At 43.2% G+C, this 18,727-nt stretch overlaps 1 protein-coding gene across 1 annotated transcript in view; it reads left to right on the forward strand.

Annotated features, from left to right (window-relative positions):
- The window catches only part of Fbxl7 (F-box and leucine-rich repeat protein 7), a 202,950-nt gene that overhangs the window by 56,633 nt on the left and 127,590 nt on the right, over positions 1–18,727 (forward strand). The window contains exon 3 of the mRNA XM_068229810.1: positions 5,757–6,777. Coding sequence (XP_068085911.1) covers positions 5,757–6,777 — 1,021 coding nt within the window. The remainder of the gene's footprint in view (positions 1–5,756; positions 6,778–18,727) is intronic.

Raw genomic sequence — 18,727 nt, forward strand, 5'->3', positions numbered from 1 at the left:
AGTTTCATACTCATGATACTGTTAAGGCTAAAGACTTTTACCATTCTAAAAACTATATCTACACAAATAATTCTAAGTGTTATCCTTGTGATTTTATGCCAAGTCTTTTAAGAAACTGAGATGAAACATTTATTCCATAAAATAATACATAATTAACTGTAGGATATAAAATAATCGACAGTTATAGCCCTTCAGGCAAGCATCTCAATGTTGAAGACATCGTAGGTGATATGAATTACGAATTTTAGGTAAATAAAATACAGTAAAGTAGAACATACATTCTTTATTTATTCCTAAAAATTACAATCCTTTTCTTAATCGTTATCCGGTCGATTAGATTAGCAGTGGCTTTTTTCTACCATCACGAACGCTAATGTGAGTCAATGCAGACTTTCACTTAAGCCTTTATAGCTACATTCGGTGTGGACATTTTCAAAAAATCAAAGAAGCCTGAGAGTATTGAACCAAGGAACACATTGAAATGGCGTATGGCTTTTAGCGCCGGGAGTGTCCGAGGACATGTTCGGCTTGCCAGGTGCAGGTCTTTCGATTTGACGCCCTTAGGCGACCTACATGTCGTGATAAGGATGAAATGATGATGAAGACGACACATACACCCAGCCCCGTGCCGGCGAAATTAACCAATGATGGTTAAAATTCCCGACCTTGCCGGGAATCGAACACGGGACCGTTGTGACCAAAGCCCAGCACGCTAACCATTTAGCTATGAAAGGAACACTTTAAAGAAAGAATTGTGTAAACAAGGTAATTTGGCTACGATTTGAATCAAAAAAGAAAGCTGGTAAAGGAACAAGCGATTTTAGACTGTTTTTCCGGACCTGGATTTAGGTTGGAAGTGATTTTCGAATTTTTTAAATTTAGTTTGATAGAGCTATCCAAGACTCACAATTTGAAACCTTCCTAGGCCCTTTAGCCCTTCACTTTTCGGCACAATTGGGGATTTTTAAAATTTTACGTTTTCCCCAGTATGGGGACCCCTACTTTGTCTGATAAGAAATGTTTTCAATATTAAAAAGGTGTTGAATAGGTGGACATTTTCACTTGACAATCGAACTTTAATCTGCCCCCTTACCGACGGAGCTTGTTTGTAAACCCGGCACAGAAGAAGAGGGACAGACACTGAAGGGCGCTCGCCGCAGCACGCGATCAGAATCAAGAGAGACGAAGGAAGGTTATTTCGCCGCCAGCTATTTCTTTGTTATTCGCTCTGCGCTGCCTCGATAATTACGTTCGTATGGGCGTGGTGTGCGCCATGGGAATATATTTATTTAAATATCGGACTGAACCATATGCTAGTACTCTCACGGTCTAGCTGGTTCATCTCGAGCACGCACGCCACTCACGGCTTCTTGAATACCTCCCACTTTCTCAACCCACCGGCAAAATATAATATGCTCATTGAAATAAAATGGAATCCGCAGTGAGATGAAGGAACCGTTAGATTGGAACGAAATCTTATCAATATGATGGTCATGCTAGAAATCAGCTTTTGAACAGTGCTGCTTTCTCCCCGTGCTGACTTATGGCTGTACAAGGATTGGAAAGGTAGAGTTGCCATCGTTACCGAAACAAAGCCTTCTGTAACGTGCACAGCAGCGTGTCTCGCAAAAACTTGTCTTTTAAGATTCGAGTCTGTTATACCTGTTGTACACCATCAAATTGGTATTTCAATTCAATTCGTCACAAGAAACGTTCTGAAATCCTGTCAAAGACGGTTCGACATTGCTGAAGATATGATAGCATTTTGTTTTAATATGTTCACCAGTGGGATATATTAATGAAATGAAGTGAAACACGCAATAAAGCATGGGGAAATGATTAACGTGGTTACCTTCAACATCATTACTTGCCGTGTACTTACTGCTATAACATCATTTGCACAGGTTATACAGGCTGTTTCTAAATTCCCATGACAGACTTCGAGCGCGTGCAGTGGGGACCAAGACGGTTAAGTTTAACGTAGGAACTTGTGTCCGGAAACGTATCGTCTTCCCTATACCCGTAAAAAACACCAAAGCACGCGTTCAAATCTTCCACATTTTCGGCGCCACTGACTAGTGATCACGTGATGTCTCATACCCCTACAGCTTTGTTGACATTCCAGACATTCAGTTGAGTGTGTGATCCGCACGGAGACGTGTTGTACCTGCTGTTGTACTTGTGATTTTCGTTCATACTACAGTACCGCAGTAATTCTTTAATGCGTACACAGCAGTAAGCTGTACGTACAGTAGTTCAACTGCACCAGAGATATGGCCAATAGTGGACAGGTCGTAGTGGTCCGATTGCTTGGCCTGCGCGTTCACCCGACTTGACACCGCCAGACTACTACCTGTGGGGTCGTATGCAAACTTGATTTATGAGACCCCTGTGGAATCTGAGGAAGATCTACTGGCGCGGGTTATGGCTGCGGCGGATGTTGGAGGACCAGGTATTGATGATCGTGTGTACTAGAAAATGATACGTAGGTACCGTCAGTGTCTGTGTTGATGTCGGTGGTCCTCACATCGACCCCCCGCCTGTAGCTGGACCCAGACGACAAGCAGCAGAAGTTGGACAGAGCGCCGAAAATGAGGGAGCTGTGAAAGTATGCTCTGGTGGTTTTTTAAGGGTAGCGGGAAGACGGTGCGTTTCCGGACATAAGTTCCAGTGCTAAACTTAACCGTCTTGGTCCCCACTGCAAGCCCTCAAAGTCTGTAATGGGAATTTAGAAACACCCTGTATTATATTGCATTTACACACTTCTTCTCAATTCTCAATCCGCTCCCGATGGCTATCTTCCGTCTGTGATGTGTAGTGTAGTCGAGCTCGGAGGTGAAAATACCAACGTATTTCTTCAAATTGTCAACCATTCGAAGACCAGCAGATTTCTGAGAACCTGAAATCGTCCTGATTTCTTTTGGATCTTTTCCAGTTCTGATTACAAGTACTCCTGGTGCGGGTCCTATACACTGGACCTATACTTTAATTGGGAACTTACCAGAGACGTGTACTCCCTCTCTTTTACATCCGTACTGCAACCTCTAAATACCCTCAAAACTAGGGCCCGGATATTTATGCAGTAATAGGTTAGAATACAAACTTACTGAAGCGAGTAATAAATAGAGTCTACCCGCTCGGCAGTAATGCTGTGAGGTTTGCTTAAACATTAGGGGTTCGGCCCATTATTTAGTAACAAATTTACTTAGTAGGAAATGTCAACTAGCCCGGCTCTAACGTAATGTAGTGGGATTAACATAAATTCACCCCGTTTATCATCATACCATTGCCCGCTGTCCATCTCACAACGTTGTCTAGATTTTTATGCAGTCGGTCACAATCCTGTAACTTATTTATTACTCTATACATTACAACATCAGCCGCTGAAATCCCATCTCTGATTCCAGTTCTTTACTCTTATCTTTTATAGACCTTTTTTTTTTTGCTTGTGGCTTTACGTCGCACCGACACAGATAGGTCTTTTGGCGACGATGGTATAAGAAAGGTCTAGGAGTGGGAAGGAAGCGGCCGTGGCCTTAATTAATGTACAGCCCCAGCATTTGCCTGGTGAGAAAATGGGAAACCACGGAAAACCATATTCAGGGCTGCTGACAGTGGGATTCGAACCCACTGTCTCCCGGATGCAAGCTCATATCCGCGCGCCCCTAACTGCACGGCCAATTCGCCCTGTTTTATAGATATTATTATTATTATTATTATTATTATTATTATTATTATTATTATTATTATTATTATTATTAATCGTATTAGAAGCGATGAACATTACATTAAGAGATAATAATACACACGTATAGGCCTATACCTAAAATACTTGGATAACTGTAGAGGACCAAACGCTGCCCACTTCAAGAGCATATGGTGTTTCCCTGTGCAAGTCTTCTACTGTACAACGGGCTGGGCATACACCATACTGTGGTCTGCTCCTCTCCACATTCATACAGACTGGAATCTTCTCTGAAGCCCCACTTCTACAGGTTTGACCTGCATTTCGTGACACCTGAACGTAGTACTTCGAGTGTCTTCCAAGTCACCCTGTCTACTGTGTGACCAGGAGATAAATCTTCTTCTGGCATCATCCAGTCATAAAGAAAATATAAAGGTCCAATAACTCCGTTCTAAAAGAGTTTAGAATTGGAATGAGTCTCTCAGGTGAAATGCGCTTCCATCTACTTAAATACTTTTTGTCATGCAAAGTGGAGAGGACCTAAGGAATATGGAAAAGGTTGTCATCCAGGGCAAGGTTGAGGAACAGGGGTCAACAAGGTAGAAAAGCCAGATTACAAGTAGTGTGCAAGAAAAATGCATGACCTAATCAGGCAAGACAGGGAATCACGGATAAAAGAAACCACTTTTCCCTTTGCGAAAATCAATTGATCATAAATATGTCCCCCGGTTATGGCCATCCATCAACGGTTGCTGATTTCACATGACCATAAGACATAGCCTGTACGGTTGCTAGGTAACATTACCTTACATCACTGTCTGCACGGTTGCTATGGTTACACGTCTGTCACACATTTTGTCACGTTACGTTACACAAATTTTCTGATGACCGCCAGGCATAAGACATATTTATGTCAAAAGTTATTTAAGATGTCACAGTAACCAACAGACCCCAGGATTTAAGAGAGAGATTCTACGGGATTCTTAACATTCGCCTGTATATCCATTTCCCGATAGCTCAAATTATCTTGGCTTCTGTCATTAAGTTTACAAAAGAGAAACTCCAGAAAAGCTGAAGGAAGTTTGGAGGGGTCAGTGTTGGATAAGAAGATGGCAGAAGACATCAGATCGGTCACAAAGGTTAATGACGGCCTAGAGAGAACAACCACCTTGAAATGGCTGTGGGTCGGTCGTGTTCCTTGGCACATGGACGAAATTGATCCTGGGGTGGAATCCAAGAGACCAAGAGGAAGTTTACTGGAGTTCACTGGCAGAAAATTGCCTAAATCCGTTTAACCTGGAAAGAATTTGGGAAGAATTACTTGGACTTAGGAGTTTAAAAGAGACCGAGCAAGTGGCTGTAGGGTTTTCCTTCGGGAGATATTGGGTTCGTACCCCAGTATCGGCATCCCTGAGTATGGTTTCCTGTGGTTTTCCATTTTCACACTAGACAAGCGCTGGGACTGTACCTTATTAACGCTTCGGTCGCGTCGTTCACTCCTCTATCCCTTTTCTATCCAATCGACGCCACAAGACCTATCTGTGTCAGTGCAACGTAAATCCGATTGAAAAAACTTGAAAAGATCACAACACTTTGATAGGAAGGAGGAGAAGAAGGTGAGAAAATCGTGGAGGGATAGTTGCCCTTTCCCAAGCGTTACCATGAGATATAGCCCAATTATTAACTTAAATATTAAACAATAATACAATTCTTTTGTTAATCATTAGGCTGTAATAGGTTAGAATGCAAACATAATAAAGTAAATAATAAGCATACACTGCCCAGACAACAGTTCTGCTATGAGGTTTGCATAAACAGTAGGGCCCCCGCCTATTTGAACCTCTAAAACTTACTATTCTCACTACACTACGGAAGAGAGGGTAGACGAAAGCTCCTACCGGGTAAGTTAGTTTTCATTCTAACCTAGTACCGCCTAAACATCCATACTCTGTTAAACATAAATGAGAAATCCGAAGCCAGTTATTCCGGGGAGGAAATGCTTAATTATGTTTTAATGTTTCAATGAAAACGTACAGGTGATTGTGTACAATATATTTTTGTTTCCTTTCAGGTCATGGCGCACGTTCCTCCACCGTCGCGGTCGTCCGCGGCGTTGCTGGGTCGCCTGTCCCCCATGGTGTGTCCGCTGGCCAAGTTAGGCAGGTCGTCGCCTTCCATGGAACAGTACCACCATCTAGAGCACGGTTACCAGCACCAGGCTTACCATCTGCAGCGTGGATCGCCGTCGCTAGATCAGGGCTACCACCACATGCTGGGCGGAAGCAGCAGTACAGGTCGATCGTCATCTCCTTCGCTGGACTGCGGCGTCACTGGAGACTTCCAGCTCAGGGGTTCCCCTGCGCTACGCAGGGCATCCTCGCCCACACTTGATCACTTGCAGTGTTACCACCAATCCCCCACACTGGAGCAGAACTACAGTGGGGGTAGCAGTAGTGCTGGACACCATAACAAACTTGGGAGGGCTTCGCCGTCTCTGGATCAAGGATACCATACTCTGGTGTCCCCTAGCCCTGGACCGTCAACTCCTGGACCGTGGTCGGATACACACCCCCTTCTGCTGCCTCAGAGTGCAGCTGCGGGGGGTAGTTCAGGAGTGGCAGGATCCTCAGGCAACGGTGCTAGTGCTCCAGCTTACAAAGGTAAGCGTCCTCACTCTAAGAGCTCACCATTCGAACGCTTGCCGGATGATTGTGTTCTCAGGGTGTTCTCCTGGTTGGACAGTAGCGAGTTGAGCGTGTGTGCGCGGGTTTGTCGACGGTGGGAGAGTTTGGCGTGGGAACCTTCGCTGTGGCGTGCTGTGCGCTTGCGCGGGGAGGGTGTGTGTGGAGATAAAGCGATAAGGGCAGTGCTGCGCAGGTTGTGTGGACAAGGGCGGACAGGGGCTTGTCCTAATGTGGAGCGTGTGTTACTCAGTGACGGTGCCAAGGCGACGGACAAGGGACTCACATTGTTAGGCCGAAGGTGTCCGGAACTGACGCACCTGCAGCTGCACGGCTGCTCTGCGGTTACCAACCCTGCACTGTTCGAGCTCGCCGCAAGGTGTACCAACTTGCAACATCTTGATCTCACGGGTGAGTCATCTTATACAACATACCTTGTTTTTTATTTTTTTATTTGGCATGTAAAAGGGCACCATCTCTGTTTCACCTTTCGGTGTACGACGAGTTATTTATATAGCATTTATTTTATTCTTGAATCTTACAGAAGACTGGTGTGATCAAATGCTGATTGTCTTGATGTGATGTTTAAGTTCTTGAGGCTGGGGAAGAGTTTGTAGTACTGTAGAAAATTCCCTTGCAAACGGGGGGGGGGGGGCAATCTGTCACAAGGCGGAGAGTCGTTTGTCTAGATTCCTCTGGCCAGTCACAGAGTGGTGAAGTTATTATATAGAATGTCCCAGGAGTCTTCAAATGGGCATTATGCCTTATTCCGAATTATTTCTGAGATAGAACACATTTAATGTACATTTGTTTTCGGTCAAGTGGTGCGCACATATGTGTCGTACCCACCCAACCTCTACGACATTGTATTCCAGCTCAACCTACCTCATGGGAACTTCTGACGAAGTGAGGACAACTGGACTAGACAAAAGAGTGAGTGAATGTTCGGCTGCATTTACAGAAAATTGAAAGTTGGAATAGGTTAAGCATTATCTGATCCCATAATAATTAAGATAGGGGTTCCTCAAGGATGTGTTATGGGACCTTTGTTATATTATACATATATATAGTGGAAATAATAATAATAATAATAATAATAATAATAATAATAATAATAATAATAATAATCATCATCGTCCCTTCCCCGAGCCATCAGAATTAACCAGTGAAGGTTAAAATCCCCGACCCAGCCGGGAATCGCACCCGGAGCCCCTTTTATCAAAGGCCAGCTTGCTAACCATTTATCCGTGCAGCCGGACAATGATAGGAATAGAGAACTGGGATCAGAGATAAGGCTCTGTGTGGATGATGTTATTCTGTATAGAAAAATACGTACGTTACAGGATTGCGAGCAACTGCAAACAGAGCTTCCCGTTGTTGTGATATGGATAACAGACATGGTGCGATGGCAAACGGGGTTAAAAGTTAGGTTGCGAGTTTCACCAAGAGGGCGAGTCCTCTCAATTTTAATTACTGTGTTGATGGGGTGATAGCACCTCATAGGGATCACTGTCTGTTTCTATGTGGAATGATCTTCCTTGGCTTATTAAGCGTGATTTTAAATGAAGGTTACAGACCTCTTCATATGGTTACGAGGTTATTTATAGTTTTTAGCAAAGATGTAAAGGAGAGGGCGTGTGAGTCAAAGCAAGACCACAATTAGAGTATGGTTCCAATGTATGGGACCCTCACCACGATTACTTGATACGAGAAACGGGAACAAATCCAAAAGAAAAACAGCACGATTTGTTCTTGGTGATTTCCGGCAAAAGAGTAGTGTTATGAAAATGTTGCAAACTCGAAGCTCATCAATCAAAGAGGTCCGCCAATCAGCACAATGAATATACAGTGGTATATGTTTACTTATGTACTACATCTTAACATCATTCAGGAAATATGTTTTGAAATGCAACAAGAAACAGAACTGTTGGCATTTTAATGTTGATTTTTATGGCGACAATTTATTTTATTGTGAATGTTTGTTTTGACGTACGCGTATGTTCTCGTTAGGGATCTTGAGATTTTATAAGTCGCTGAAGAAAGGTTTGGATGTGGTCTCCAGCATAGACAATGTTAGGATGTAGTAAATAAGTAAACATATACTATTGTATATTAATTGTATTGACACGCGGAGCATACTTTAGCCCTGTTTCACGTCTTTGATGAAAATTTCTGGTCAGTACTGATTAATACTAACTTAGAGTTCGGAAGACTTTGGAGTAAGGAGACCAGCTGCTCGACTAAGCGGTATGTTCCGGGCTGTGAGTGCAGAGGTGACGTGGAATGACATTAGTAGACGAATAAGGTATGTTGGGTATTCACACCGAAGGCTGGTTTGATCCTCCTCAACTCCACCAACAGATCTCATAGATAACGTGAAGAAGCATACTAGGGAAATGAGGAGTGATGAAGTTTCCCGTTGCTTCACTCATCGGGCTTTAGGTTGCTATTACATATTACTTTGCCAAGCCCACTGAAATGCACGCTCCAACCGACCCTATGAGTGATATTTCCACACCATTCATAAAGGGACTGGCTGCAATACTAGCGTCGCTCATACCTCAGTCACTTTCACATTGTCAAAGCCAAGGATAAGACTGAGACAGTTCAATGAAAACAACAAATGTATTCTGGCCGTACCAGAGGACACAGTGCACTGTAAACACTGCATCTCGCCTGGGTGGTGTTTTTGAAAGTAGGAAACATCACAATATGAAGATAAAAGTTGTAATTCAAAAGGAGAAATTGGGAAATTATTCGTTTATATGAAGAGGAGCTAGAGACTGGAATAATTTTTCAAGGGTGATCCAACTTCTTTAAAGTTGTTTAAGAAAAGTCTAGGTAAACAACGTATGGTATCCGCCACCTTGGGGACTGCCCTAAATGCAGATCAGCAGTGATTGATTTGATTGGCTCGGCTGTCACGCCCCCCAAGGTATAGTAGGTATTCACTGTTTTTGTGACGGACTGTACTCTGCCAGACACGATATTATCTAGCAGCCATTCCTTATGGTTCTCCCGTAGACAGTTCAACGTCTCTGCAATTTTCTTGTTAAGTTTAAAAGTTTTGGTTGTGGGAGCTCTTAACTCTAATCGATGCAGGTGCGATTAGTAAGTTTGAAATTTTATGGCAAGGCCTCCTGGGAAGCAGCCTTTTGGCATGTTAATGAAGACAAATGTAGAGTTCGTTGGCTGTTTGTGAGTACGTGCATTCTTGTGCAGTTGCTGTTTTAAAGTGAGGTCGACAGGAAACCGTCCTACAGCCTGGCTGCAGCTATTTCAAGGTCGATCACTGGTTTGCATTAGCATAACCCGTGAAAAGCGCTATGCAAAGTTATGACGAACTCCTCGCTTCTTTTACAATAGGGTCCTTTCTCCTCTGCCTTTGTGTACGTCACAGCGTGGCGTGATTTCAGGCTCAAACGCACTTGTAGTGTAACAAAGCATGTGTCCTGTTTGTTTGTTTGTTTGTTTGTTTGTTTGTTTGTTTGTTTGTTTGTTTGTTTTTAAATCCTTTTCTTCCAGAGACTGATCATAATCCTTTCAGATCCTCTGTCATTTACCATATAAGCCTTATTATAAGCTACTAGCTGTTAGCCGCGGCTTCGCTCGCGTGGATTTCCGAATTTCGTTCCTCGATACTGCTACTAAGACATTATTTAAAAATACTTAAAGTATAAAAACTTGCCGAAAAATTTAGTTTTATTTACCCCAGAAATTCTTTGTAAACCACGTTTGTCTTACTGCCTTTAGGGGCTGAGATGACCAGGCTACTGGCAGCACTAACTGTGGAACATGCGACATAGAACTGTACATGCGAGAAACAGTCCTCTCTCAAGTCGAAAAAAAATTTTTTTTTTCTTTGATATTTGCTTTACGTCGCGCCGACACAGATAGGTCTTATGGCGACAATGGGACAGGAAAGGACTAGGAGTGGGAAGGAAACGGCCGTGGCCTTAATTAAGGTACAGCCCCAGCATTTGCCTGGTGTGAAAATGGGAAACCACGGAAAACCATTTTCAGGGCTGCCGACAGTGGGGTTCGAACCTACTATCTCCCGAATACTGGATACTGGCCGCAATTAAGCGACTGCAGCTATCGAGCTCGGTCGAAAAAAAAATACGGTACGTGTTTCTTTAATTTAAACGAGATTCCAAATACCAATTTTCACGTCGGTAATATGTTAAGTTTTTGAGATATACTCATGTTAAAAATTCGCTCCCTCTTTCACTTCTTTTCACTCTCTGAAGTGGATGTTCTGAAAACAAACAAATACGTATTTCTTTATCATTAATGGAGATTCTACGTACCAATTTTCACGTCTGTAACATCTTCAGCTTTGGGGATTTAAGTATTCCCATAAAAAGGATTCAATCCATTTTTCACTTATTTTTAACACACACCCCCCCCCCCCAAGGTGGATTTTCTGAAACCAAAAAAAATGTGCGTTTCTTTATTTTTAAAAGAGATTCCAAATACCAATTTTCACGTCCTTAAACTGTTAGGTTTTTGAGATACAGATATACTCATTTTAAAAATACAAATAAACTTATTCTAAAAATGCAACCCCCTTTCACCCTCTTAGCGACGGTATATCCAAAAATCCTTCCTTAGTGAGCTCCTACAATATAATATAAATGCATCTCCAAAATTTCAATTCTTAATGTTCAGTAGTTTTGGCTCGGCGATGATGAATCAGTCAGTCAGTCAGTCAGTCAGTCAGTCAGTCAGTCAGTCAGTCAGTCAGTCAGTCAGTCAGTCAGTCAGTCAGTCAGTCAGTCAGTCAGTCAGTCAGTCAGTCAGTCAGTCAGTCAGTCAGTCAGTCAGTCAGTCAGTCAGTCAGTCAGTCAGTCAGTCAGTCAGTCAGTCAGTCAGTCAGTCAGTCAGTCAGTCAGTCAGTCAGTCAGTCAGTCAGTCAGTCAGTCAGTCAGTCAGTCAGTCAGTCAGTCAGTCAGTCAGTCAGTCAGTCAGTCAGTCAGTCAGTCAGTCAGTCAGTCAGTCAGTCAGTCAGTCAGTCAGTCAGTCAGTCAGTCAGTCAGTCAGTCAGTCAGTCAGTCAGTCAGTCAGTCAGTCAGTCAGTCAGTCAGTCAGTCAGTCAGTCAGTCAGTCAGTCAGTCAGTCAGTCAGTCAGTCAGTCAGTCAGTCAGTCAGTCAGTCAGTCAGTCAGTCAGTCAGTCAGTCAGTCAGTCAGTCAGTCAGTCAGTCAGTCAGTCAGTCAGTCAGTCAGTCAGTCAGTCAGTCAGTCAGTCAGTCAGTCAGTCAGTCAGTCAGTCAGTCAGTCAGTCAGTCAGTCAGTCAGTCAGTCAGTCAGTCAGTCAGTCAGTCAGTCAGTCAGTCAGTCAGTCAGTCAGTCAGTCAGTCAGTCAGTCAGTCAGTCAGTCAGTCAGTCAGTCAGTCAGTCAGTCAGTCAGTCAGTCAGTCAGTCAGTCAGTCCATGTTATTATCTATCTATCTATCTATCTATCTATCTATCTATCTATCTATCTATCTATATTGCAATGATAAGAAAAATTGACAAGAGGGTTCACCTTTTCAATACAATACATTAAGTATATAGTATTACATTAGTCGTGGGACTAGTTTCAGCCACTTATTGGTCATCATGAGCCAAAATAAAAATTAAGCTGATCATATGATAACAACTAAAACATATGCATATATAATAGAAAGGCAATGCGTTCATTCTTCAAGCCTCTGTGAATTTGTAACTTGTACTATGGCCTTGTTTAGTTCTATAACTGTTTCGATCATTCAAATCTGAGTCTAACGATCGTCGCCTTGATTCTCTACTTCCCTTGCCCTCTATGACCAAGTCCGTTATTCTCCTAGGTAACCTGCCCTCCTCCATTCGCCTCACATGATCCCCTCACACACAGAAGCCAGTTTAAGCGTACAGCTTCACCCATCGAGTTCATTCGTAACTTAGCCTTTATCTCGTCATTCCGAGTTCACTTCCGTTACTTTTCCCACCTGTTTGTACCAGCAATCATTCTCGCTACTTTCATGTCTGTTACTTCTAGGTTATGAATAAGATATTCTGAGTCCGCCCAGCTTTCACTCTCGTAAAGCAAAGAATACTGGTCATCATAACTGTGACCTCGCTGCATTAGCTTTGCTGCTCCTTGAATCACCCTCACTTACTATTCTACCATCGTGGGAGAATACACTTCGTAAATACTTGAAGTTATCTACCTATTCGAATTTTTTATCCCCTGCGTAACATTCAGTTCTCTTGGTTTCTTCCCTGTTGACATCAGTTTCTTCGTGGAAATGCTCATTTTCATACCATACTCATTGCACCTATTTTCACGTTTCAAGATGTTAGAATGAAAGACTTCAAGTACAGTCTAGCATTAACATCAAGTCATCAGCATAAACCAAAGTAATAATAATAATAATAATAATAATAATAATAATAATAATAATAATAATAATAATAATAATAATAATAGCAAAGCAGAGTCATTTCCGTACAGGCCATGAAGGCCCTTGGAAGGGTGGAAGGTAAAGACTTTCACTACCTGTAATCTCGGCTTTTGATGGGGTAGAGTGGTTAGCACTACGTCCAGCCGTCTTTACCCGCAGGAATTAACCTGGTACTCATTCCTGGTATAGAGTGAGTGAACCTCAGAGCCATGTGCACCTTCGGAAGTGGAAATATCATTTTTTAAAGTTTTCAACTTCCTAACGCGGGAACGATCCCTTGTCCTTTCGGGTGAACCGAGCATAATAATAATAATAATAATAATAATAATAATAATAATAATAATAATAATAATGTCTGACTCATTGGCTAAATGGTCAGCGTTGAAGCCTTCGTTTCAGAGGGTCCCGGGTTCGATTTCCGGCCGGGTCAGGGATTTTAATCGCGTCTGATTAATTCTTCTGGCCTGAGGACTGGATGTTTGTGTTTGTCCCAACACTTTCCTCTTCATACTCATACAACATACTACACTACTAACCACCAGAGAAACACGCAATATTGATTACATCCCCCCACATAGGGTTGGCGTCAGGGAGGGCATTCGGCCGTAAACAGGGTCAAATCCACGTGTGCGACAGAGTTCGCACCTGCGACCCCACGGATATGGGAAAAGCGGTATAATAATAATAATAATAATAATAATAATAATAATAATAATAATAATAATAATAATAATAATAATAATCTGCTTTCAAAGTCACAGGTGGGCCTTCAGAAGGTACTGCCAATGGAAAATAGTTCTACAGTTGACTAGACGTTGAAATAGACTTTGATAAAAGAAAGAAGTGCGAATGAAAAGATGTGGAGAATGAGGTTGGCGGACAAGGCCTGCTGGAATATGTCAGCGCTGGCTGGATCCGCGTACTGGCAATCAGTCCAGCAGGCAGTGACTGACCTGTTCTCTCTCTTTGTCGGATGTAAGACGAGTGTAGTGGCAACGTTGCCAATTGTGGCTGCACTGTCACATTCCGGCGCTTAAGAGCAGTGTGTCGCTCAATTGAAAGGTATTGGCGGATGTAGCCTATAGGTCACGCTGAAGGCTACCAGTCTCCGCTCCATCAGATACAGTAGGTTAAAGAACAGGCAGAGAATAATGCTTTATAACTGCTATCTACGACGGCGTGTTGAAGTTCCCACAATTACTTGCTTCTATCGATATCGCTTCGGCATTGAAGTACACTGTCTGCTTAAGGGGAAACCCTTGAAAAATTTATATTCTTTATCTTAAGTCATGACAAATATACCAGGGTGCGAAATCGTAAGAGAAAAAAAATATGGGGGAGAAGGGTTCTGATTCGTACATTATGTGAAAAATTACAGCTAATTTTATTTCTTTCGAATCAAAATCCAGAATACTTTTTAACAAAAGAGCGACAATATTCAAATAAACCTAGGCTTACCTCAAAGACAAATTCGAAGGCGCTATTACTCCTCACTGAGTAGAGTTTACCTGCCAAGTGATGTCTACAAGGTGGTCCAGGTGACCCAGTTATCAGGAAGAGTAACAGAATCTCAGAGTTTCAAAGTGGCCCATTAAGTTCGTCATGGGTAAACTCCGTATTTTTAGGCCGTAATAGGTTAGAATACAAACTTATTGAATCGGGGAACAAGTATAGTCTAACCTACACAACGGTTATGTTATGAGTCTTGCATGAACTTTAGGGGTACAGCCCGTAAGAAACCCTACAATTTATGTTACTCTTGCTAACAACAAGGTATTTCTTTCGGTTGCTTTGATGCTATGAGCAACACTGAACCCACGTAGGCACTAAACGGAGTGTTCGTATTAATGCTTTCAAAAGATCGAAATAATTTATAACGGCCTCACTGGCCGTACAAAACATGATATTCGTTATATGATCTTGGATATACACACATTACAATACATTATTTTCAGTAACATTTGTTTTCTAATTTATTCTTACAGTTCTCTCCTTTGAAAAATTGTAATGAGGGCGAGTATTTTTTGAAATTTCGCACCATGAAATAGGTAGGTAGGTAAGGGTTATTCTGCCCGAAGGCAGGTCCTGAGCCGGAGTTTACGTGCGGTAGGGTGGCCAGTTCCTTTCCGCTCCTCCAGTTCCTTTCCGCTCCTCCATTTCCTTACCCCCACCAACAGCGCGTGGTAACCCATCCAACTCCTGACCACGCCCAACGTTGCTTAACTTCGGAGATCTCACGGGATCCGGTGATTCAACACGGCTACGGCCGTTGGCCCATGAAATATACTACTACTTTATTCAGCGTATCCCAGTTATTTCTGGAGTTGCTGGAACCACCTAGGCTCGGTTTGGTTTCTGCTGGATGCCCTTTCTGACGCCAAGCGACTTTTGAAATGAAAAATCTAAACAAAAGATAGACCGGGCTTCGAACCTAAACCTTCCGGATGGGAAGTGAGCAGGTACCGCTATTGAGCTAATCGCAACCCTCTCAAACTGACAAATATAGGCTTTTACAACTGATCGTAGAAGGTAAGGTAGAAGGGCAACGTGGACATGAATGGACAAAAATCAGGATTACTTGAAAACTATCCAAAGGAAATTAGCACGAATTGTTGTTGATGATTTCCGATAAACGAGTAGTAACTATAATGTTGCAAACTTTGAGCTGGGAAGACTTGGAAGTAAGGCGACGAGCTGCCGGACTAAGCGGTACGTTCTGAGCTGTCAGTTCGGGAGATTGGTGCGGAATGGCATTAGTACTTTTTTTCTTACAAGTTGCTTTACGTCGCACCGACACAGATAGGTCTTTTGGCGACGATGGGATAGGAAAGGCCTAGGAGTTGGAAGGAAGTGGCCGTGTCCTTCATTAAGACACAACCCCAGCGTTTGCCTGGTGTGAAAATGGGAAACCATGGAAAATCATCTTTAGGGCTGCTGAAGTGGGGGTTCAAGCCCACTATCTCCCGGATGCAAGCTCACAGCTGCGCGCCCGTAACCGCACGGTCTACTCGCCGGGACCAAAACAAAACTACCAGTGCCACTATATTTTATTTTTGTATCATATTTTTTTCACCTGCCCGACTCCATGAATGAACGGCCAGAGTTGAGGTTTTCGATTCAGATGGTTCTGGGTTCGATTTCCGGGGATTTTAATCGCGTTTGATTAATTCTTTTGGCTCGGGACTGGGTGTTTGTGTTTTGCCCTACACTCTCCTCTTCATATTCAGTCCTAAAGCCAGGCCAACACTCCACTCTACCAACCACAACAGGAAGGGCTTCCGGCCTTAAACCAGAGCCAGATCCTCATGTGCGACACAGTTCGAACACGCGACCCCACAGGTGAAGCAGAAGAAGATTTTCCCACCTTCCGTGTTTACTGTTTGAGCTGTTGAATATAGTTTTTTTCTTCTTTTTACACTTATCCTTGGGTGACTAAATCTACCTGCTAGAGTGAAATCAAAAATAGCCCACTTCCGCTTGGAGGAAATTCATTGTTATTAGCAGGCGGCTTTGTAACACGCAATGTAAACATAACTGTTGTTTCGATGGGCGAGGAGCTTTACTGGACCGCAAAGTTGGTATGATATATAAGATGGAGGCACTAAACTAATCAATAACGTAATAGAAGGGAAAAGGAGGCACTAAACTAATCAGTAACGTAGTAAAAGGGAAAAGCTCTCCATTGTTTTGAAGAACAGGCCCACTGCTAAGGTCGTGACTCCATACCTGAGGGCAGGCCGCGTGTTTTTAATCGGACATTCCATTCTTTTATAATAGAGGTCACTCTGCTCTCATCTCTTATCTTGGACGTTAATATAAGCAAGTAACGGTAGATTAAAGGATTAGCTGCTTGCCTACGGTGCTAGAGGTCGTGAGGGTGCTTGAGTCTAACTGTATTGCAGGGAGGGAAATTGTCAAGTGCGTTCTTGGGGTTGGACTAACGAAGGAAGGAATTAAGAAAACATAAACTAAGTTGGCCGTTGGTCAAGTCAAGCAAATTCGTTAGAAAATACAATACGTCTGTTGCTTGGTTCTAAAAAGGCCAATGTAATCTCTTTTATCGAAATTGAGATAGTAAGAGATACAAACTCGCTTTATCCTGGCCTAAAATGTATTAAAATGGCCAGTATCTCTGATAAGTACACCCCTTGTGCGTGGGGGACGCAGACGAAGAATACACCCACGTTATCCCCAGCCTGTCGTAAGTGGCGACTAAAAGGGGAGACCGAGAGATGATGAAATTAGAACCATGAGAATACTTGTGTTTAATACCATTACGTGAGGAACACCATAGGTCGACGTTACATAGGAGCAGTACCATTGTGCAAGAAACACTACGGGTCTGGACGTTGTTTGTGATAATGGTCATCGTGTGTGTTCTACCGGTCGGTTTCACTGTGTTCAGAATGGGTCTGCGGTACCTGTGAGTAGTACCACTAAGTGAGAAAAACCACGGGTTTGGCTGGCGCCCATGATTAGTACCACAGTATGAGTAAAACCAAGGGTCTGCGTTACCTGAGAGTAGTAGTACCATTATGGGAAGAACACCATGGGTTTGTCTTGCCATAATGTGTGATACGCTGTGGTTCTACATTGCCTATGATTAGTACCAGTACATATAGGAGGAACACCATGGTTCTGCATTACCAGTGATTAGTACCATTATGTTGAAACACAGGATCCCGTAAGATCTCCGAAGTTAAGCAACATTGGGCGTGGTCAAGATTTTGATGGGTTGCCATGGGCTGTTGGTGGGGGGGTAAGGGCATGGAGGAGCGGAAAAGTACTGGCCACCCTACCGTACGTAAACTCCGACTCGGGCACACCTCTGCGGAGGTTCGGACCTGCCTTCGGGCAGAATACACCCTTACCTTAGTACCATTATGAGGGGCCGGTGAGCTGTATTGTGGACCCCTTTAGATAATGAGTATCATCCCAGTAATGTCCATGGCTAAATGGTTAGCGTGCTGGCCTTTGGCCACGGGGGTCCCAGGTTCGATTCCCGGCAGGGTCGGGAATTTTAACCATCGTTGGTTAATTTCTCTGGCACGGGGGCTGGGTGTATGTGTTGTATTCATCATAATTTCATCCTCATCACGACGCGCAGGTCACCTACGGGAGTCAAATCGAAAGACCTGCACCTGGCGAGCCAAATATGTCCTCGGACACTGCCGGCATTAAAAGCCATACGCCATTTCATTATCCCAGTAATGAAGACATTATGAATTGGATTCGCTGATTTTTTTTTTTTCAATCATGATCTTTTCATCATCATTCATTTTAGATTCTAGGCAGTGGATTTATCTTGAAGTTTCAATTTCCTTTTCGTTCACCTCGTTCCTTTAGGGCCGATGACCTAGCTGTTAGGCCCCTTTAAACAACAACATCATCACAATCTGATAAGTACTAAACGAACAGTTAAAAGTTTATTTTAATAAGCCCTTGTCAATAATGTTAATTACCGACAAAGATTAGAGACCTGGGAATTTTTAAAGCATACGATAGGAAAAAAAAAAATACTTGATTTCCACAAAAAATGTGTGAAGTTATTTAAAGTAAGTTGTTGAAGATAGTAGTTAGAAAATTATATTTTGTTAAGTAGGAAGCCATATTGCCGGCCCCGTGGCGTAGGGGTAGCGTGTCTGCCTCTCACCCGGAGGCCCCGGGTTCCATTCCCGGCCAGGTCAGGGATTTTTACCTGGACCTGAGGGCTGGTTCGAGGTCCACTCAGCCTACGTGATTAGAATTGAGGAGCTATCTGACGGTGAGATAGCGGCCCCGGTCTAGAAAGAGAAGAATAACGGCCGAGAGGATTCATCGTGCTGACCACACGACACCTCGTAATCTGCAGGCCTTCGGGCTGAGCAGCGGTCGCTTGGTAAGCCAAGGCCTTTCAAGTGCTGTAGTGCCATGGGGTTTGGTTTGGTTTGGTTTG

This window comes from Anabrus simplex, chromosome 12 (assembly GCF_040414725.1).
Source record: "Anabrus simplex isolate iqAnaSimp1 chromosome 12, ASM4041472v1, whole genome shotgun sequence".
NCBI classification, from domain to species: domain Eukaryota; kingdom Metazoa; phylum Arthropoda; class Insecta; order Orthoptera; family Tettigoniidae; genus Anabrus; species Anabrus simplex.